Source organism: Melanotaenia boesemani, chromosome 9, assembly GCF_017639745.1.
Source record: "Melanotaenia boesemani isolate fMelBoe1 chromosome 9, fMelBoe1.pri, whole genome shotgun sequence".
In the NCBI taxonomy this organism is placed as follows: domain Eukaryota; kingdom Metazoa; phylum Chordata; class Actinopteri; order Atheriniformes; family Melanotaeniidae; genus Melanotaenia; species Melanotaenia boesemani.
The window spans coordinates 2,918,111-2,941,930 of NC_055690.1; the positions used below are offsets into that span (position 1 = coordinate 2,918,111).

Consider the following 23,820-nt stretch of genomic DNA (forward strand, 5'->3'; position numbering starts at 1 on the left):
GTTCGATGTAAAGTGCTGAAGTTTGGTTCGTCATTAAAACCGGCATGCTTGTCTACTTGTCTGGAGTTTATTTGAAGATGCAACAGTGAAAAAGGCGCTTTTATTTATTTAGTTTATTGACCTTTGAAAATGTGTACTTGCATTATTACGGCATATGTCACTATATTAGTTGAGAATGGTCTCAAAATGACACATTAGCGCTCTGCGCAATATTATCGTTTATCGCGATAATTTCTGAGAAAATTTATCGTACAGCTAAATTTGTTATCGTGACAGGCCTACAGATTTCCCCTTATGTAGTCCATTTTTGTGTACCACAAGGTTCTGTCTTGGGGCCTTTGCTGTTTGTATTGTAACATTTTCAGTTTTGTGAGTTGCGACTAAGTAATCCAGCAGCTCCCACAGACAAGCGTTAGAAAACAAACATAACTTTTTTTTTCTCGCCAAAGACCAGCGCTCAATTAACACAGTGAGCGACCCGGGATTTCAAAAACTCATCAACACTTTGGACAAACGGCATCACCGCCATCGCGTCTCCATGTCAGTGGAGAGTCTCTCCCACCCTGTATGATGAGGGTGGTGTGAAGGACGGGGCTACAGTCCAATGTTTCGTCACCACTACGAACCTGTGGTCAAGCCGCACCGTAGAGCCGTATATGACGCAGATTAAAAACAACATATCTCCAGATTAGTTTTTTTTCCAGATAACATCAGGCAGAACATAACTGCTGGTCTGAGACAAACAGCAGTGGCAGACCTGGATGGAAAGAAACCACAGACCCCCCCACCCCACCAATTCTGGTGGGCATCGAGAGACTGGAAACTGTTTATCAGATTCGCCCTGTTAAGTGGACTGGTATGATAAAAGGCATAGAGCCCACCAAGGAGGTCCTCTACCTTCTGGAACATCACATTTGAGTGCATGTCATCAGAAAAGCTCAGTTCAAGGCGGTGTGCCATGCAGTGGATGCCACGATGTTGGCCCTGTCATCCTTCAGCTGGCTGACAGCACCATTTTTGGCTCCAGTCATTACTGAAGCTCCATCAGTTCCCAGAGTGACCAACCTGCTCCCCCAGTCATCACTCACCTCATCCATGATGGCTTTGCTTATGTGTGATGCGTCTGCCTTCTTCACCGACTTGATGCCAACAAATTTTTCATTTTGCCCTGGTGACTAAATCTGATATAAAGTAACTCCTCCTCTTTCAAAGTCATTGGAATAAGTAAACTAGTCCTGTGGATGAGTAAAGCAATATCCGAGGAGGAACTGTGCTACAGTAGAAGGTAAAAGTGAACCTGAGCAGATTTCCAGGTGTTTTAATACGCAGGTAAATATCTCGGGAAGCCATCGGCCGATGATGATGATGATGATGATGGACGCCTCTTTCAATGGTCAGGAGGATCCAGGGATAGTCCCACAATTACCTTAGAAACCCCATGAGGACCCAGAAAGAAGTGAAGCCCAAGATAGTCTATGATAGGAAGCGTGAACCCTTCACTAAAAACCTCCTTCATCTCCATGGAAACCAGCAGGACCTTCATGGTTCATGTCAAACAAAGGCAGAGTCATAGGAGAAACGTTAGCAGAGGTTTTAAAGCTGGATTCAAACTTTTCACCACAAACAACAACAGTAAGACCTGGTTTCTGGTTCTGGCTGCTAGCTCCAGAATTTCTGTCCCACCGTGATGAGACAGACGTCTCTGGAACCAGCAGAGTCTCTGCTTTCATACGACTCCTGGTTTGTGTGGAGAAATGATCAGAAGCTCTAAGTGGACAGAGCTGTTCTCATGGTTTCTTACATTCACATAGAACCTGGGGTTTGAAGTGTGTTTGGTTTTAATGGCGATGCTTGGTGGAGTCTTTTAGCTGAGTTTCTCCTGTCATGTTGCTATGCTACATGTTAGCATTGCTGCTTCTTGGTGTCAGACATCTTCTGGACTGTAGGATCTCATGCTGCCTCCTGGACAGGGGGCTCTAGTCAAGAAGAGGTTAAATAGTAAATCATCAAAGCAAATATCACACTGTTAAAAAGATTATTATGAAGTTGCCTTTGATCACAAACACATGTCAGATGCTTACCTCAAAAGCTGCAAATTAAATTCTTTGGATTCCAACCATGAATACAAGACTTTGCAGAACCTGTTGGAGCTACAGACCTCTTGCAGGAATATCAGAACTGGCTACACGAAACATTTAAGGGCTGGAATATTTAGGTAAGTGGATGTTATTATGGGTCTCTTCGCACTTCTCAGGTTTAGTGGGATTAAAATGAACAGAATCGATCATTTGCGGTTGTTAGAGTGGATCATTCGAAGAAGTGTGAACTTTAGTTCTATTTTGACTCCTTTACATATTTTAAAAGTTCTTGGCATCATCCAATAGCAGAAATACCAGCATGTGAAGCCTACTGAGATCTACTGAGTACATCTGCTGCTGCCTACGGCATTGTTAAGAAAATGTGTACATTCCTTCAACTACATTGGAAAGGTGTCCAGTCAGGATGTCACCTTACCCACAGCTGTTATCATGCTTCTCTTGGTTGATATAAAAATACCTTTATGGTTGGTAGACCAGGATTAATATCAAATGAAGAAACGCTAAACTTCAACCATTTAAAAATGGTGCAAAAATGGTAGGTTCTTTTTTTAGTTGGAGGAGAGTAAAGTAAATATATAGAAATGTAGAATATTTAACTTGATTTCTTTTGGGAGCCTGATTATCTTTTTATTGTAGCTGTAACATTTAATCCAAACTAGACAGTCTGGTAAAATCACATTTCACCCGTTTACAAATTTAGTTTCAAGTTCATTATATAATAAAAATAAATAAGGACTTAAAGGGCAGATTTGCTTTGAAACCCTTCTGGCCTTTCCCCCCCTATTTCTTTTTATTTATTTCTATTTATTTTATTTTTATTTGTTTAGTTTTTTCACTATTATTTATGCATTTATTTTCATGCATCATTTTGTCATTTGTTTATTGTTACAAATTTATTTAATATTTAATTGCATTTTATTTTATTCTAGTCAATTTGATTTTTTTGTTTTTTTTCCCCCTGATTTTTTACGGAATTTATTTAGTATTTCTGTATTTGTAAATTTAGACGTTATGGGGTAATTTAAAGGTTCATGTTCAGTTGGAAGAGGTTGTTTAGTGTGTAGAAGCTGCTTTTTTCAGGACCAATAAAAAGTCTGAACCCCTGAATCCCAGACAGGATATCGTTCTTTGTGCGTTGCCAGGTCTGTCTTTCGTTCTGTCCTAAGAAAGCGAACCACAAGCTCTGAGGTTTAGATAAGGTGACTGATTCTACTTCTTTACTTTTGAACTTCTTCATGTTGGGGTCATTGTGAATCTTGGCCGTCCACTCGGTTCGGCCTGACTCTGAGCATACTGTATGTCTCTGTATACCTCAGAGTTTGTCTGACTGCTTCTGTCACATCATCAATAAACACTGGTGACCCTGTGTCACTGGAAGCCACGCTGTCCCATCCCATCACACAGCTCCATGTATTTTACAGATGATGTATTCCTCTGATCCTGAGCCTGCTCCATACTTCATGCTTCCTGCCTTTCTAGTGCACGTTGATCTCAATCTCATGTCTGCAGAGTGCTTTTCCAGAACTTCTCTGGTTTTTTAAGATCTTCTTATTTATTTATTTTTTACTACAAAGTCTTATCTGGCCTTGCCGTTTTAAAGGCGTATGAATAGTTTGCACCTTGGGATGAACCCTCTGTTTTTGCTCTCCTGAAGTCTTCTTTTTATGCTAGTTGATGATTTACTTCCCTCCTGGAGAGTGTTCTTCACTTGGCTGGATGTTTTTTTTTTTCTCTATAAAAAGGATCCTGCGATCATCCAGGTTTTATGTTGCTGAGATCACCAGTGCATTCCCTTTTTCTTTTCCTTTCTGCATGTTCCAGACTTCTGAGTTGACAAATGTTCCTCCCCGCTTTCCAATAGATTTGTCAGGTTTTGCAGCCTAAGGGTGGTATTCAGAGTTTTATTTATTTATTTGACTGCATGCTGTGGGTTCGAAGCAGCTTCCAACTGTAAATGGCAGAAATAAAAGTAACATCAGGCCTGCTTTACTCATGAAGAAATAATGAAGACATAGCCTACAGTTGGCCATGACATAGCTTTAGACTCAATTATCTAATTATACTGCAGGTTTTCAGATATTAACAGGGTGTAATTTGAGTCTTTATTTCAAACCAGTATTCATGATATAACTATAAAAGTCTCCTTCTCAGTCAGCCAGTTTCCCATGAAAATGTTTAACACTTGAAACACTTTGTCTGACGTTTACTTTGACCTTACTTCAGGGAGAAATAAGTCATGACCAATGGCTGCCTTCGTCTGAGGACAGCAGTCTGTGTTTTCAAAGCTTGGTGTTGAGATGTGTGGAGCAGCTGACATGGGAAGGGTGGCAGACCAGAGGTGGCAGGTGGCTTCTTGCCACCACTCGTGGCGTGATGCCTGCTGTGATATTTTGGAACTGAATAATTTACAATGCAACAACACGTCTCCTCTCGCCACCGCGAAATGTGGCTCTCGGCTGCATGTTTCATTAATGCCATCGCCTCCAAACCCCTTCCATAATTCAGCAGGCACTAGAGGAGCTGCGATGTGTCGCCACACAGCTCACTGACACCAGGGACGTAGGGAAGGAGAGACACGGAGGCCGGATGCAAAGGAGGTGAAAGATGGGGAGATAGTGTAAAAATGCTAAAAAGACTACAGGTCACTGCTTTGTCTTGTTGTTTCATCACCCGGTCCCAATTGGCAGAGTCCTGGCCCACTTCGTCAGTGGCAGAGCATGGCACCTCCCATGCCTAGAAAGGACAATGAATTATTCACCGGTTTTGTGTTCCCTTATGTGCTAAATACTGCTCATTACCATTCATGTTGCATGTGCATCATAACAATTCTGCTGTAAAATCTCGTTTAATTCTGAAAGTGGCAGGGAAGAAATGAACTTTAAACGACAGTTTCAAGACATGTGTCTGAGCTTTTTGACACAATCCAAAGAAGTCGTTTTCAAGAAACTGATGTCTATACTGCCATACATACATAAATATACCTCTATATGTCAGCCTGTATATCTCTCACGTCGTCTTGATAAAAACTGACCAGGTGTTGTGCAGACATTCGCTCTAGATTGAAATTTCATAGCCCAGTTTGCCAGCCTAACACTAGGCCTTTGTCAGATGTTGTCCCTAAATTAATCATGAAGGTGCTCTTCTCTGTAATTTCTGTGTCAGTAGTTTTATATTGAGTGTGTAACACTGTCATGGTTGAAAGCCTCCAGTGAAGGTGCCGAAGATCATTTCTACTGCACGGTAAAATGCTGAGTTTTACACCAACAGCCTTGCAGTTCGTTTTGATGTGTGTGGCCTGCACCATCGTTCGTAGCAGCTAGCTGGAACTAGCTTTCATACTAACCCAGAGATTTCATGCAACATGTCCCTTGATATACATCGTTCTTTGTAAAGAGTTATAAGCACTATCCACTTTATCAGGTTCACCTTCTAGTACCCAGATGGACCCCCTTTTTGCTCCAGAACGGCCTTAATTCTTGGTGCGATAGATTCAGCAAGATGTTTGAAACCGTCCTCAGAGGTTTTGCTCTATATTGACATGACAGCCAGTGTGTCTGTGGTAATCTACACTAGTTTTCTTTCCACCAGGTCCCACGTAGCTATAGTTTGTCTCAGACCAGCAGCTGCGTTCTACCCGGTGTGATCTGGAAAAAATGAGTCTGGAGACATTTCGTTTTCACGTTGAATTAAAAGTAGCATGAGATTTATACATGGCTCTGGATTGTAGCCACGTCCTTCATGACGCTCATCGTACATGGCAGGGAGAAACACTCCACTAACATGGTGATGACATGGCAGTGATGCCATTTGTCCAAAGTGTTGATGAGTTTCTTAAATCCCGGGTTGTTCACTGTGTTAAATGAGCACTGGTCTTTTGCGAGAAAAAAAAAAAGTTTGTTTATAACGTTTGTTATCTCTTCATGTCTCTGGGAGCTGGTGGATTATTTAGTCGCGACTCTTCAGTCTAAGGCTATGTCCACATTGCACCAAAGCCAGTTCAGGTGTGAAAACGGTGGCAAAAACTAGTAGAAAGGCTTCAACATCCCCACGACACCGCTGTAGTACATACGACAGGCTGTGGTGTAGGTGACCCCCAGGGGACGGTTCTGGTCCCGTTTCTCTTCAGCCTCTACACTGCAGACTTCAGACCCAACACTGACAGCTGCGTTCTGCAGAAGTTCTCAGAGGAGTCTGCGATTTTCGGACTGATCGCTGAGGACGATGGCGTGGACTACAGAGGACCGACGCAGGACTTTGTAGACCGGTGTCAGTAAAACCACCTCCTGATCATCCATCCATCCATCCATTTTCTGCCGCTTATCCGGAGTCGGGTCGCAGCTGCCTAAGCAGAGAAACCCAGACTTCCCTCTCCCCGGCCACATTCATCAGCTCATCCGGAGGGATCCTGAGGCATTCCCAGGCCAGCCGAGAGATGAAGTCCGTCCAGCGTGTCCTAGGTCTTCCCTGGGGCCTCTTTCCGGTGGGATGTGCCCGGAACACCTCACCAGGGAGGCGTCCTGGAGGTATCCTAACCAGATGCCCGAGCCACCTCATCTGGATCCTCTCCATGTGGAGGAGCAGCGGCTCTACTCTGAGCCCCTCCCGGATCACCGAGCTTCTCACCCTATCGTAAGGGAGAGCCTGGCCACCCTGCGGAGAAAACTCATTTCAGCCGCTTGTACTCGTGAGCTTGTTCTTTCGGTCACTACCCACAGCTCATGACCATAGGTGAGGGTAGGAACGGAGATCGACCGGTAAATCGAGAGCTTTGCCTTTTGGCTCAGCTCCTTCTTCACCACAACAGACCGATGCAGAGTCCGTATCACTGCAGACGCCGCACCGATCCGCCTGTCGATCTCCCGCTCCATCCTTCGCTCACTCTGAACAAGACCCCGAGATACGTGAACTCCTCCACTTGGGGCAGGACCCGGAGAGAGCACTCCACCCTTTTCCGGCTGAGGACCATGGTCTCGGACTTGGAGGTGCTGATTCCCATCTCAGTCGTTTCACACTTGGCTGCGAATCAGTCCAGTAAGAGCTGAAGATCATGGCCCGATGAAGCCAACAGAACCATATCATCTGCAAAGAGTAGAGACCCAATCCTGAGGCCACCGAACCGGACCCCTCAACACCTCGGCTGCACCTAGAAATTCTGTCCATAAAGGTTATGAACAGAATCGGTGACAGAGGGCAGCCTTGGCGGAGTCCAACCCGCACTGGAAATGATTCTGATTTACTGCCGGCAATGCAGACCAAGCTCTGACACCGGTCGTACAGAGACTGGACAGCTCGTAAAAGCGAGTCCGGCACTCCATACTCCCGGAGTACCCCCCACAGGAGTCCCCGGGGGACACGGTCGAACGCCTTCTCCAAGTCCACAAAGCACATGTAGATTGGTTGGGCAAACTCCCCCCCTCCCCCTCAAAGTCCCTGAAGAGAGTGTAGAGCTGGTCCACTGTTCCACGACCGGGACGAAAACCACACTGCTCCTCCTCAATCCGAGGTTCGACTATCCAACGGACCCTCCTCTCAAGCACCCCTGAATAGACCTTTACCGGGGAGGCTGAGGAGTGTGATCCCCCTGTAGTTGGAGCACACCCTCCGGTCCCCCTTTTTGAAGAGGGGGACCACCACCCCAGTCTGCCAGTCCAGGGGAACTGTCCCCATTGTCAACGCCATGCTGCAGAGGCATGTCAGCAAAGACAGCCCTTCAGCGTCCAGAGCCTTCAGGAACTTTGGGCAGACCTCATCCACCCCCAGGGCATTGCCACGAGGAGCTTTTTAACCACCTCAGCGACCTCAGCCCCAGAGATAGGAGATCCAGCACCAGCTACCACAGACTTCCTCATCGGAGGACATGTTGGTGGGATTGAGAAGGTCTTCAAAGTATTCCCTCCACCGCCTCACAATGTCCCGAGTCGAGGTCAGCACCCCCCCATCCCCACTGTACACAGTGTTGACGGGACACTGCTTTCCCCTCCTGAGCCGCCGGATGGTGGACCAGAATCTCCTCGAAGCCGTCCGGAAGTCATTCTCCATGACCTCTCCAAACTCCTCCCATGCCCGAGTTTTTTTCCTTAGTGACCGCCGAAGCCGCGCTCCGCTTAGCCCGCCGATACCCATCAGCTGCCTCTTGAGTTCCACATGCCAAAAAGGCCTGATAGGACTCTTTCTTCAGCTTGACGGCATCCCTTACTGCTGGTGTCCACCAACAAGTTCTGGGATTATCGCCACGACAGGCACCGACGACCTTGGGGCCACAGCTGCAGCTGGCCGCCTCGACAATAGAGGCACGGAACACAGCCCATTCGGACTTAATGTCCCCCGCCTCACCCGGGACATGGTTGAAGCTCTGCCGGAGATGGGAGTTGAAACTCTTTCTGACAGGGGACTCTGCCAGACGTTCCCAGCAGACCCTCACAAAACGTTTGGGTCTGCCAGGCCTGACCGACATCCTCCCCCACCGTCTGAGCCAACTCACCACCAGGTGATCAGTTGACAGCTCCGCCCCTCTCTTCACCCGAGTGTCTAGAACATGCGGCCGCAAGTCCGACGACACGACTACAAAGTCGATCATCGAACTGCGGCCTAGAGTGTCCTGGTGCCAAGTGCACATGTGGACACTCTTATGTGTGAACAAGGTGTTTGTTATGGACAGTCCATGACGAGCACAGAAGTCCAACAACAAAACACCACTCGGATTTATATTAGGGGGGCTGTTCCTCCCAATTACTCCCCTCCAGGTCTCGCTGTCATTGCCCACGTGTCCTCTCAAGGACAGTGGTTCCAGAGCCCAAGTCGTGAGTCGCCGGCACCTCCTGAGCAATGCAGGAAAAAAACAAGGACATGGCGGTGGATTTTCACAGATGCTGGTCTGCTGTCCCCTCACCGGTGAACATCCAGGGAACAGACACTGAGAGAGTGGACTCTTATAGATACCTGGGTGGTCACCTAAACAATAAACTGGACTAGACTCACAACACGGACCACAGTACAGGAAGGGTCAGAACAGGTCTATCTTCTGAGGTAACGGCAGTCTTTTGGAGTGAAGGGGGCCTCCTATGACTGTATTGGCATCAGCCTTCCTTTACGGTGTGGTCTGCAGCAGCATCACAGAGAGGGAGAGGAAGAAGCTGGACAAAGTCATCAGGAAGTCCAGCTCTGACCTAGGCTGGTCTCTGGACTCAGTGAAGGAGGTAGGAGGTAAAGGGATTTGAACTTTGTTCATCAACAAATGTTTACAGCAAATTATATATATATATATATATATTTTAATTAATTAAACTTTATTCAAAAAAAGATATACATGACTAGTCTTAAAAAAAAACAAACTGGGGCAACAAATAAACAACAAATAAAAACTTTCTCCTCATATTGTTATGACAGTGAAACTGATTTGTGCCTCACGGGTAAGATTTTTAGAGGGGCTGCATGATGATCCCTCCAATTGTCTACTCTTTATTATATATATTTTTCACATCAAAATAAGCCCAAAGTTGCTGATGACAAGCAGATTTAGCAACTCTGCTGCCTTTTTCCAGCGCAGTCGTCTTTATCCCTGCTTTGTTTGATCTAGCTGCAGTTTACCGCGGCGCCGGGAGCCACACACACTGATTGGCTGAGTGCACCACGTGGGGTGGCTTACCTCACGTACAATTGGTCCGCGTGTTTCCTGACCACTACTGTAAAGACTGTAAAAGTTGCGCCAGTTAAGATTAAAGCACCCGGTCAGATTTTATATTTTAACTCCGGGTTCATGTGGGACTGGTTCTGGGTCCCGATCCGGACCGCGGACTGCTTGTCAGTGACCTCTGTTGTAGACCCTTCTGGAGCAAAGCCTGTGAGGATAGTTCTCCACTCACTCTAATGGCCTTTTGAACTCAGAAGGCGTCCAGGTGTTTGAGTCCTCATGTTCCTATGAGCCATGGTTCAGTTGTGTGTTGCTCATCGGCAGGTTTGTAAATGTTTTGTTTTTTTTGTGCGAATGCAGTGACAGTTTGGAGTGTGAGCATCTGGCGCTTGAAGTGACGTCCCTGAGGACTCAGTATTTTGCTGCATGACTTCAAAGCTCATGTAGGTAATGACAAGGAAACGGGGCAAGGTGACAGGAAGCGATGACCTACCAAAGCAGAACTCAAGTGGTGAAATGACATCATCACAGCCTGTCAGTTTCTCACCAGAACTGACCTTTACTGTTTATATAAAGTCAAAATAAACTCATCAAAATATTCCTTTTGTTCATCTAAACTAGTTAAGTGTTGTGTTTTTACTCAGTGAGAGCATTTCACCTCCATGCTTATCTCCTTGTGGATTCATCTCCCTTCCAAGTGCAGCCTGGCAGATAATGGCTGTTTTGTTTAGTGATAGATCTGCCTAAAGTACATAACGTGAATTATTCATCTGCTGCAGATTGCACTGGAAAGCAATTGCAGGGCAAACAGTTTGCTGAGCTGAAGACACACGTAAGGGGGGTCCTTGTCGATGTAACACTGCATAGTTTGTGCATGTGCAATGTTTTATTGATGCAAATGTCCTGACCTCAGTTGCGTTAGGATTCAAAAATCTGATGAAATCTTTCCCATGCCTCATTTAACCAGTATGAGGAAATAATACTGACATGCAAGAATATATCAACACTCCTGCTGTCTCGTTTCCTGTCTGCTTAGTGCTGCACTTAAACCGCACAACAGAATTCTCTTTAGCCCTGCGTGGTATGTTGTCTGCTCATGCAGGTAAACACAATAGGATTACTAATGGAGAGAAGATGTCACTGGGTACAGCACACTTTCCTCCCTTATGGAGGCCCCATCTCAATCTGGCTCCAGCTTTACAGCCTGACACCGTTAGCCTGGTGAGAAGTTTTCTGCTGACTACGAGAAGAACTTCTATTTGACCTCTGTAACACATTTCCAAGCCAGTGAAGCTTCTTTTTGATTGTGAAGCCATGCTTATTCAAGGATATAATGTGCACAGCACAGACATGAGTGGGGCCACGCTAGGATGAGGGCTTTTAGATCAATGTGCCTCCCTTGAGAGCTGCTGACTTTTTTGCACTAACAATAGTCAAGCAACAGTGATTTTTATTGCAGAGGAGGTTCAAACACACCGACTCTCCACGAAGTGCAATGAAAGAAAAGCAATCCAAGCTGTTTGAGGACACGAGCGAAAACACCGAGAGCTAAATGCTACTTTGCTCAAAGCTTGTCTGAAACTTTCAAGCCTTACGTCTTTGTTAAACACGTAGATCCACTTTTTTCCTGAAGGCATTATTTTGTTTTTCTTCATAGCTTATTTCAGTTTGCATTTAAACCAGTATGAACTTTTTTTCTTTTTTTTTTTTTTTTAAAAAAGAAGTCAATAAGTTTCTAAGGTGCTTCTTTAACCCACAACAAAATGCATCCACAGCGGCTGCTGCACCGGTCTGCATTGATCTGAATGAGTCTGTATGTGATGCTCATTTAAGGAAAGAAAAAAGTGTTTAGCCTGCTTTTATACCCTTCCTATTACCATTTGGAAAAAATACATATACAAACGACGTAATGTTGAGGTGGAATACTTCTCTCTCAAGTAAAATCTAATGAAATTCCCTGTGTGTAGGTCTGAACAAATAAAATGAACAATTAACTTTTAATAAGGCTGAGTTTGTCGCTAATGATAGGAATAATCTGACATTGTCCTGTAATAGGGACATAATGTCCAGCTTCCTCCCACTGTCCAAAGACATGCATGTTAGGTTAATGGGTCACTAAATTCTCCCTGGGAGTGAGTGCTTGTTTGTCTCTCTTCGTTAGTCCTGCGATGGACTGGCGACCTGTCCAGATTATACCCTGCCTCTTGCCTGCTAACTGCTGTGATAGGCTCCAGCTTCCCCGCGACCCTAAACTGGACCAAGTGCAATACAAGATGGATGGACGAATGTCCCTTATTACCAACTGTTGTGTTCCACGAACTCACCAGCTATAATTTCTATGTCACAATGCATTAGCAGTTACATCTTTGTCATGAGGAACACTTTGGCCTGGCCTGGTTTGCTGAACTCTTTTCCCTCTCCCCTGTAAGTAACACAGAGTCTGGCCAGGTTCAGGAGACCATATCCCACCCCTGGAATCTCCCGATGCTGCTGTTCAACCTCACTGAAAGCTGAGTGTTACTGTATTAGCTGTGAAATATGGAGACGTTTAGATTTCAGATTTTGATCATTTTATGTGCACACAGCTGGAATAGTAAGACAGCATGGCTGTAACTGCACAAGGTCTTCTCTCTGGTTTGGGCTTTGGCTGAAACGTGTGGTGGGCCAGATCAAACAATGGCTGAGTTAGCAGTAGAAAGACTTCCTGGAGCAGAGACACAACAGCTGCAGTCGTGGAAAGGTTTGCATCTTCAGATATGCCCATCATCCTGATATTTTCACAGTGTGACTTTTATTTTGTTTTGTTTTGTTTTGTTTTATTTTATTTTGTTTTATTTTGTTTTATTTTATTGCTTACCTTGTACTGTCCAGTATCATGGCAGCAGAATGATGGTCTGGCTACCATGTTATGCCAAACAAATTGAAACTTAAGTCTCATTCTTTATTTTTAAACAGTTTTTTTTCATATCGTGCAGCTCTGTATTGAAACTGCTGCATCATACTTGCCGTATCTGACAGCAGCACTACTTCCGTTCCCGGTCAAGGGGAGCTTTCATGAGGGCCACAACTTAGTTTGCGTTAGCATGTTGAGCTAGCCACAGTTGCATTTGACTTCTACTTCCTCCTTAGTTCAGTTGAGGGCAGGGGTGTCAAACTGCGGTCCCCGAGGGCCGGTATTCTGCTGGGTTTTATTGTTTCCCTGATCTAACACACCTGACTGAAATTAATGGGTTATTGTGAAGAATTTGACAAGAAGCTGTTGGATCCATTTGATTTTATTCAGGTGTGTTGGAGCAAGGAAACAACTAAAACCTGCAGGATAGTGGACAGAAGTTTGACACCCCTGGTTTAGGGGGTATCTCAACAATCCAAAAATATGCAACTAATCGCTGGAACACTTGTAACGCTTAGGTCAAAATGATGTTGGTGAAGGTTACCTATGCCTTGCAAAGTATCTGACTCTGCAGGAGGTCTTCCATGTCCATCTCACTCCATTAGTTGCTACTCAAATTCTCCAGTATATGATGTACAGAGAGACCGGCTGAAGCCGTTTCCTGGTTGTTTATTAGCTTCTGTGATGTAATTTTTGCAAATACTGCTCCGTTGTTATCTGTCTTTATTGGAGCATCCATGTTCATGGTTGACATTGCAGTTAAAGCACAGCATGTGTAACCATATCCACGTTTCTTTCCACTTTACAGTGAAAATTTTTAGAGTTAGATTTTGATTAAATGAGAGTTATCATGATGAGTTTTTACAGACGGTATATTTAGTTGTGAGCAGGTAAACATTTGTACGTACTGTTAGATATGCCCTGTGGTTTGATTAGATGCTGGACAAGCTCAGAGACCGATGGACCAACACTGGTTTATGGGAGAAGCTTGAGCAGCAGAAAACTGTCATCACTGAGCCCCGCGGTGGAGGCAAAGGGGATTTTGACGAGCTGCTCCAGACGTACTATGATGCCATCAAATACTCTGAGGGTAGAGGTAAGACTGCTACACATCATCAAACTGACTCTGCTTCACGTCTCACATATGAACCAGAGGAAGCTTAACTAGTGACTTTATATCTGGATGCAGCTGCATCTGATCTCGTCATTTTTCAGAGCTGCGTTATAAATTACTCACCAGTTTCTGTGTTGATATGAACTACTTGTTCTTTTATTCTAGATGGTGCCTTGCTCATCGCTGTGTGCAGGGGGAAGGTCAGTGAAGGGCTCGACTTTACAGATGACAATGCCAGGGCCGTGGTCACCATAGGAATTCCTTTCCCAAACATTAAAGACCTGCAGGTAAGTAAAGTCTGCAGTTGTCTGTTAAATGGTTAACCTTAAGGTAAGGTGAAGAAACAAACTCTTTCTACACATCGGTAGCACCTTAAAGTTGAGAAAAAGAAGGGCATTAACCTGCTTTCTTTGTCCTCTATAATTCAATTCAGCTTCATTTATACACAGTTCACATAGAATCTCTAGAAACTTTCACAGACTTTCATTCATTCATCATTCATTCAATCCAATTTAGTCCAGTTAAAACAAATCCGTTATGGTCCACATTAGTACGGTTTATAAGAACTGTTCATGTAAACTAATTCACAAAAATAATGACCTAGCTAAGGAAACCAACGGATTGGATCTCTTTGATCAATCCTCCATCCTGAGCTGCACAGGGAGACAGTGGAAAGGAAAACCTCTCTTTAAGTTTTTAAGATTTTATCTTTTTCAACAATAGAGTGAAAAGAAAGTCCTGTTTCTAGCAAGGTGTTTGGCTTGGCACAGGACGGTTTGGTTCGGTAAACCCTGATCTCTGTTGTGAGAATGGTGGGCATCCAGCAGGTTTTCTTCTTTCTTCTTGGCATGTGGCTTTAAACAATTAATTCCAGTTTTTGCCATTGGAAACGCAAGAAAATGCGTACCAACCAGAGCCAGACCCGTTGGTGGAAACGGGTGTTTAAAGAGATAGAGGAATGACATGCAGCAAAGGGACCAGGACTTGAACCTGGGCCAGCTGAAACCAAGAGCTGAAGCCGTTTTACCTGGTTGAACAGTGGATGCTCAACCAGGTGGGCTTCCCTCGCCCTGGGAAGCTCTCTATATAGAACCAGGAAGGACGGCCATGTGTCAGTTGGGAGTAGAGAGAACAGGAGACAGGAGTCAACATGCCAAAAAGAGGTGGTTCAGTCCTGCATGGCTTCGTCTTCAAGCATCAAGCTGGCATCATGACAGTGGCAGCATAAAGATGTAGACTGTGTGTCTGGACAGCTTTAGAAAAACTGTCCAAGAATGAATAAACCAGCAGCTTTTCCGAAGCCAGAGCTGACCCGCAGAACAGGTGAAGTTGCAGTTGACCACAAAGAAATTACTGGGTCATTACTGGGATTTGGCACCATTTTCCTTCAGAAGTTTCTGTTGTGATCGCTCCCTTATTACCCATTACTGCTTGATTTAAAGCCATTCCTTTAAGTCCCACAGCTGGTTTAAAACTCTTGTACTGTTGAATATAGAGATGAACTGATAGACATTGCTTTAACTGGTTTGAATGGTTTATTTCATCAAAATGACCCCCAAGCCAGTCACTTTATTATTAAAAATGGTTAGTATCATAAGACAGAATCTCTGTTCATCACCTCTCTGTTTAGGCCTCTCAGATCTGACACTTGCTTATGAAGACATGATGATGAAGAAGAAAAAAAGTATCTCACAGACATGCGAAGACACGCTCACACAAACCCACACCAAATAACAGCATCCCTTTTTGGTGATCCGTGAAAAAAAATCCCAAAGCGATGTTGCTGTGTCTGCCCCGTCCTTAGTAGATAAAGTTGACCTTTCAGTTTGAGGCCCCCCTCCCTGCCTCCATCTTCTCCTCCCCTTTACTCATCTTCCTGTCAGAGCACGACGAAGCTTTCACTAACCTGTGTTGTCAGTGTAGGAAGATATGTGGCTGATTGAGGCTTCACAGACCCTTTCACCTTAGCTGTCAGTGCTCAGGTCATCACTTCTTCTTTCTGCTTTCTTTGTGTTTTCACTTTGCTGTTTGGGGTTAGCTTATAGTGGATTTGTTAGAGTTTAATCACAAGTTCAGAATCTGAACATTAAGACTCAACTCCTCCCTACCATCCACATTGGTGAAATATCTAAATTCCCTTGATATTATAAGTGCAGACTAAAAGTATTTATTTATGTTTTGCCCCAACTGGTGAAATCCGTGAACGGTTCTTATAACCGCCCATGCACAACAAAATGCACATGGTTGACAGGATAGAAGAGGAGAGACGTTCTCCCTTACGTCACTATTTTTTTTTTTTTAGAAGTTTGCTTTTAACATTTTAATTCTTGTACCCTCCTTGGACATTTTATACATTTTCTTAACTTTATCATTGATTGATTGAATGAATGAATCAATCATTCATTCATGCGACCATTTTGGCTGTGTTAAGGCTAGTGGCATGAATTTTTTCAGTAATTCTTATTATTAGTTAAATTTTTGTCTTTTTTCTCATGTCTTTTATAATCTGTTGATGCATTTTCCATCCTCCGGTGACCTTTGCTCGAAAAACTGCTATAAAATCACCATCGTCCCCTTTTATTCTCACAGCTCCGTAATTAAATTGGGAACAATATAAAAAATTATATACTTATATTAGGAAAACATTTGAATCTGGTGGAATCCAATAAATCTATTAAACATCAAAACTTTTCTTCCAAATGAAATGCTGACATTTAAGAATGAATTGTTCTAAACTGGAGTGACTGTGAGGTTAAAATGAGCAGTTTTAATGGAAGTCAATTTCTGGCCTTGAAGGTCACCAAAGGGAGAATCTGAAACTACATACAAAATACAAATGTAATTAAATGAATTCATTTTGCTGCTAATCTTTGAAATATCCAAAGACGCCCTAATAATTGAAAATAATTAATCTTTTTTTTTATGAGTAATCAATCATTCAGAAGATTAAACGGACATTTAAAATGTCATGTCTTAAAATGACTGAATGTTTTGCTTTTCAAGTGTATATATATATATATATATATATATATATATATATATAAATATAAATAGATGTTTGATGATTTTATTGCATTTTTTTGTGCATGGACATTTTTGGTCATGAAGGTCACCAGTGAGAGGTAAACATATGGAGGGCACAGTTATCTGTATTCTGCTCGAGAAGATTAATGTATAATATGTTAAAATGGGGGTTGGTAAAGTTTGCTGTTACCTTTTTATTCTGTTATTTTATTTATTTGGTTAACACAGTAATTGAAGTATCATGAAAGTGATGTTTAGGTGTAACAGACAGGAAAAAACAGGAGATGAGTGGATGGCGCACGGCACCAGGGGGAGGATTGAGAAAGCCAAAGCTAGTTAGGGCCAAGGTGGAGCTGACCGAGCGTGAAGAGACGTGCATTTCTAATGACATGATCTGCACCCCACATCAACAGCCTTTGTTTATCTGCTGCATGTGCAGATCTCTGCAGAGAGCCCCTCCATCTCCTGCCAGCTCGTGTCATAGTGGTGACTGCTGTAGGCTCAGGTGGTGACACTTCAACCATCTACTGTCTTTTCCAGCAACTTTATTACTCTCTTACACAAGAAAACAAGCTGGTTTGTACACTTTTCTCAGATATTTTTCTAGCATATGGCCTTTTTGAATTATTTGTGTTCCATGGTTTTATAAAATGTATCTAGGCGATATTATTTAAGTAAGAGCTGAGTTTAAGAATGTACGACTTTCATGGGAAATTTAGAAAAATGTAATATATTTAGAGGAGTCTGTTTTTTAAACTCCTCTCTGAGTTTTCAGCCTCTGCTTTAATCTAGCTTTTTTCTTCTTTTTCATCCTCCTCTTTCCTCATCGTACCGAGGCGGTGTTGCTCCCAGAGGTCCTTGGGGGCTGTAAAGGTTTGTGAGCCATCCGTAGTACACTGCTGAGAGGATGAGGAGGACACTGACACTAATGACCACAAAGCCATGCAACTAGACCCCTTAGCAAGCTAAACCCTTGCATACTGGCCTTTCAGAGAGACAGTTTTTTTTAGTGACAGAGCAGGTTAAACAGAGAGCCACATGAAAGAAAACCTTAGCAGTCAGTGTTTGTTGGGTTTGGTGTGCGTTTTCGAAGTGTTGCTGCATCGTCCTGTGCAGAAACACACTGATCTATACTAATGTTGTTCCGGTAGAGTGCTGATCGTCGCTGTTTATCTTTTACATGCACAGCTCATGTTTCGATTTATGGTAACAAAAATAAATATGGCCACCCTGGTTCTGCTTCTGTCAATAATAAGCATATCAAAGATGACCTGATTAGTGACACATTTGAGCGACAATTATTTGTAAGTATTTACATATTTTGCTGTTTTCAGCAGTTGGAAAGAAAAGTCACACAAAAGAAGACATAGAATCCGTTTGTGGTTTGTTTACAGTAACGTCGCATCATAATCACTTGTTTGTAGCTCAGAGTCTCAGTTCCTGTGAAAGCAAGGCAGGTTTATGTGTACAGCACATTTCATGTAGAAGACAATTGCTTTACATAAAACATTAAAGCATTACAGCGGGGTGCAGGAAGCAATAACAAGCAAAACAAATTCAATAAAAACAAAAAGAAAAAAGCTAAAAAAAAAAATAGATAAGAAGCTAGAAATAAAGTTCCAGTGTGGGGAAATAACAGCTGTTCTGATAAAAGGCAGCAAATAGAAAAGTTTTAACCCTGATGTAAAACTGCTGAGTCAGCAGACCTGCAGTTTTCTGGGAGTTTGTTCCACATGTGAGGAGCATAAAAGCTGAACGCTGACTCTCCACGTTTAGTTTTGGCTCTGGGAACAGAAAGTAGACCTGACCCTGATGACCTGAGGGAGCTGGTTGCTTCATAACCAACCAGAAAGTCCTGAATGGATTCTGGTCTTAAACCATTCAGGTCTTTGTAAACTTACAGCAGGATTTTGAAGTCAAAATTTGCCACACAGGAAGCCAGTGTAAACATCTGAGGACTGGAGTTCTAGGATCTACTTTTCTGGTCTTGAAGTGAAAAGCTTTTTAGTTCTGGGATCTGTTTTCCATGTGCTGTTTGAAGTCTGTCAGTCTCTCTGGGTTGATGTTAAAATCAGGTGACGGTGAAGGCCATGAGAAAATCTTCAAATTTGCCTATCTTCAGGTTTGGTCATGTTGGCTTTTTTGCTGTTTACTGTTAATATTCTGTTGCAGAAGCTGTTGTATTTTCATCCTCAACTTTTGTTTTTTGGTGATAGTGAATAGTTTAATTGAATTTAATAATAATTAACTGAATCTGTTCTTCCTTCAGCTGCAGTAAAAGTTCAGAGCATCATAGATCCAGTCCTGTGCTTGAGAAATTTAGATAGATTTTGTTTATAATTCTGCAGTTTTTTTCCTCTTAACATCATCAGTCTTTAGGCTTGTTTTGGAAATTCATGAGCTGTGGCTCAGGTGGAAGATCAGTTGTCTACAAACCGGGATGTCCGTAGATCAACCCCTGGCTTCCCACCCCACGTTGCCTCTGTATATGTTTATTGGGGCAGATAGATGATCAGGTGAATGAGCCAATTTCTGTATGTATTTCGGGTCTGTATGTGGCACGTTCGGCTACGTCGTGGTTTGTTCTGACCTTCTTGGCGGGTCAGTTCGCACCAGTAGCGTGTCAGACGGAGCTCTCACAACAGCGGATCCAGCTACATTTCCACGTAGCTCCCAAAATCACAGGAGAATCTTGTGGTTCTCCACATCCAGGATAACGTCATCCATGATGAAAAAAACATTGAGACCCCCTGACCAATTACATGACATAATGTTTACATAGTTCAGTGAGTGCACCGGAGCTTTTATTTTAAAAATTGCTGGATGCTTTTACTCTGCTTCGGTGTCGGATTTCCTGTCTGGTCCTATCTGAACTGCTGAGTTTGACACGTTCTGGAAGTGTGCTCTGTCAAAAATAGACTCGGCCTGTATGTTTAGCGGAGAGCCGCGACGAGGCGCTTCTGACACGCAGCGGATCTGACACGTGGTGCGTCTGACACGTGGTGCGTCTGACACGTGGCGCTTCGCTTCTGACATGCGGCACTTCTGACACGAGTAGCTTCTGACACGAGGCGCTTCTGACACGTGGCGCTTCGCTTCTGACATGCGGCACTTCTGACACGAGTAGCTTCTGACACGCGGCGCTTCTGACACGAGGCGCTTTGCTTCTGACACGCGGCGCTTCTGACACGTGTAGCTTCTGACACGCGGCGCTTCTGACACGAGTAGCTTCTGACACGTGGCGCTTCTGACACGAGGCGCTTCTGACACGAGGCGCTTCTGACACGTGGCGCTTCTGACATGAGGCGCTTTGCTTCTGACACGAGGCGCTTCTGACACGTGGCGCTTCTGACACGAGTAGCTTCTGACACGGGGCGCTTTGCTTCTGACACGAGGCGCTTTGCTTCTGACACGAGGCGCTTTGCTTCTGACACGCGGCGCTTTGCTTCTGACACGCGGCGCTTTGCTTCTGACACGCGGCGCTTCTGACACGATGCGCTTCGCTTCTGACACGAGTAGCTTCTGACACGAGGCGCTTTGCTTCTGACACGCGGCGCTTCTGACACGAGGCGCTTCGCTTCTGACACGCGGCGCTTCTGACACGATGCGCTTCGCTTCTGACACGAGGCGCTTTGCTTCTGACACGTGGCGCTTCTGACACAAGGCGCTTCGCTTCTGACACGCGGCGCTTCTGACACGATGCGCTTTGCTTCTGACACGAGTAGCTTCTGACACGAGGCGCTTTGCTTCTGACACGTGGCGCTTCTGACACAAGGCGCTTCGCTTCTGACACGAGTAGCTTCTGACACGAGGCGCTTCTGACACGTGGCGCTTCTGACACGCGGCGCTTCTGACACGCGGCGCTTCTGACACGTGGCGCTTCTGACACGAGTAGCTTCTGACACGAGTAGCTTCTGACACGAGTAGCTTCTGACACGTGGCGCTTCTGACACGAGTAGCTTCTGACACGTGGCGCTTCTGACACGAGTAGCTTCTGACACGTGGCGCTTCTGACACGAGTAGCTTCTGACACGTGGCGCTTCTGACATGAGTAGCTTCTGACACGTGGTGCTTCTGACACGCAGCGCTTTTGACACGAGGCGCTTCGCTTCTGACACGAGTAGCTTCTGACACGAGGCGCTTTGCTTCTGACACGTGGCTCTTCTGACACGTGGCGCTTCTGACACGAGTAGCTTCTGACACGAGGCGCTTTGCTTCTGACACGTGGCGCTTCTGACACGAGTAGCTTCTGACACGAGGCGCTTTGCTTCTGACACGTGGCGCTTCTGATACAAGGTCATTAAGACATCCGGGGGGGTTTGGCCAAAACATCTTGTGGTTGTACTGTAGAGATTAAACATGCCCCTGGTGTTTGGCACAAGTATTCGACATGCAGAGTACCTGTGTTTATGTGTCATCACTCAGCTAACCAGCGTAGTTCAAAATAGCCAATGGTGCTGTTCTCTTTAGCAACGAGTTCTTCTGCATCCACATTTTTCTTGCTCCTGTTGTTACCTTCCACCATCAAAACGCTCACCCCATGTGCTCTGGTGCTGCAGCCGTTAGCATCTACATGGAGCAGGTATCCAGGACAGTAACAGTTCATTTAATTTGCCATTGAAGGGCACTGAGCATGAAATTGTCAGGAGCCTTCAGAACAATGTCACGTCACTTCCTAAAAATATACAAATAGGGACTATTTAATCGCTGTTTGGGCAGTTTTTGCAATCGGAGTATTGCAAAGGCTAATATCGTGATGAAACTAACTTTCTGATCCAACGTCGGTTTCAGACACCGTTTGGTGGTAGTAATGCATCGCTACAAAGTTTTTTCCAACTGCCAACACACCCTAAACACTCACATAAGGTGTGTGTCCCAATTCAGGGTCTACACACTTTGAAGTGCGGATTCGTCGGCCACATACGTCATCGCGGTGCGCCAAGTACTGTCCCAATTCACAGAATTCAAGGAGCCTCCGAATCCACCCTTCAAATCCGCACTTCATTTGGCCCCAAACGAAGGCTGCTGCTGATGCATCCTTCGCGGCCTCTTTTCTCCCAGAATTCATTGCACACAAGACTATGACGAATCAGCAACCGAGCTCAGAAGAGTACGTTTTAGGTTTCAGTCTAAAAAAAAGGGACTTTTTTTTTTAACTACACTTTAGTAGAAACGTTATAAAAGCAAGTACATTAAAGGCATATTTGTTAAATGGCGACATTAAAATTCGGTAATATTTGATATTCGTAGATTTTTAAGGGGTTAATGATGTGTGTACCAGCTGAAAAACAACAGAGCCTCAGACCATTTTTTTTTTTTTTTTTAAATACTGTCGGTGTTACTGGTCGGTTTTAACGTTTACTGAAGTGTCCTATTAAATAATTTCAGAGGATTAAGTGATTTAATGTCCTGTGTTGTTGCAATGGGAAACTCTTGTTGACTAGGTAGGCTGTTCCATTTCACAAACGTTAAGCGGACTTCGAAGTGTGTAGACTCTGAGGACTCTGTAACCTACGTAGTCTGCACAGAAGTGTGCAGACCCTGAATTCGGACACAGTCTTTCTTCAAAAGCTCGTGCAATTTCTACTTTTGTTGTCCTCGTCTTCATTGTTCTTCTGCTTTATTTTTATTCCTGTTCCTCCTCTTCTCAGGTTTGTTCATTTCGCTAGTCGCATCTGCTCAGCACAGCGATTTCTGGTGGCATTGCTCCATTTTCTACATCACGCGACAGATAGCTAAGCTCTGTGAAAACGGACCAAATTACATGCCAAACCGACAGGAGATGGACAAAGCTGTCCGTCTGTCTGCGTCAGAATAACAGAATAAATCAATTAAAAAAATATTTAAGTAGCTTTTTTCCCTATGGTGAGGTGCTGCTCGATATTACGTGAATGTTCTTGCTGAGCTATTACTGACAGATTTAAACCGATGTTGGTTTTTATAGTCTTCCCGTCTGCATTCTGTTGTAGGATGGTATGTTTACATCCACTGACCAAAGGTTGCAGCCCAAAAACATCCTAAATATTAAATAAAAATATATAAAATATAAAATAAACAATTTTAATCTAAAAAATTGAAAACAGTTCAAGCAAACAGCAGTTTGTATGCTCTCGAAGAGACAAGGGCTGAAAAAGGGAACTTAAATGAGCTCTTCGTATTTACACGAGTAGATGCCCAGAGTAGATTTATCAAGTCACCTCATTTGAATCTGTACCTCTAACTTTCCCATCCTGCTCCACAGAAGGTGGAAGTCTTAAGTTTTACTTTTTGGCCATCACGGCTGAGTGGGTAGAATAATCTTCCTCCAACCAGAAAGTGGACAATTGTTATGTGCCATAGTGTTCTTGGGCAAGGCATTTTGTCCCACACTCTCTGTGAGAAGAAAAAATCCAAATGAAACCTCATATAGACCACATATTAGTACAACCCAGTTCCAAAAAGCCATGCAATGATATCCAGTAGAGAATCATCTCTGGTTTAATGCAGCGCTGCATGAAGAACCCAATATCACCACCACCAGTTTTTACCTTCAACCATGCGCACAGAGATTCCTCCTAAATTGCTGAATCTTTTTATGAAATTCTACACTGTAGATGGTGGATCTTCAGTCTGAGGAAAATTTTTCTAAAATTTTTCCACAACTTTTAGAGGCAGTTTGTCTCAGATTGGTGAAGCTCTGTCCATTTTTCCATCTGAGAGACTCTGCCTCTCTGAAATGCTCCTTTTATACCAGTCATGTTACTGACCTGTTGCCAGGTAACCTGGTTAGTTGTCCAATGCTCCTCCAGGTGTTTCTGGTTTGTACCAGGTACTTTTCCAGCCTTTTGTTGCTCCTGTTCCAACTTTTTCCAGACGTGTTGCTGCATCAGATTCACTATCAGCTCATATTTTCATCACATGGTGAAATGTCTCAGTTTCATCCTGACATGTTGTTTATCTTCTACTGTGAAGAAAAGATGGCTGGATGAAATTTGGAAATCATTGCATTCTTATTTCATTTACAAAATTTTTGTTCCTGGAGTTATGAAAAGTCTAAGTTCCCCGTGTTTTTACTATTAGT

At 43.9% G+C, this 23,820-nt stretch overlaps 1 protein-coding gene across 9 annotated transcripts in view; it reads left to right on the plus strand.

Annotated features, from left to right (window-relative positions):
* Positions 1–23,820, plus strand: part of brip1 (BRCA1 interacting helicase 1) — a 125,819-nt gene that overhangs the window by 41,347 nt on the left and 60,652 nt on the right. For all 9 annotated transcript variants that reach the window (XM_041995295.1, XM_041995297.1, XM_041995298.1 and 6 more), the window contains 2 exons: positions 13,559–13,718; positions 13,902–14,023. In XM_041995295.1, the coding sequence (XP_041851229.1) occupies positions 13,559–13,718; positions 13,902–14,023 (282 nt within the window). The remainder of the gene's footprint in view (positions 1–13,558; positions 13,719–13,901; positions 14,024–23,820) is intronic.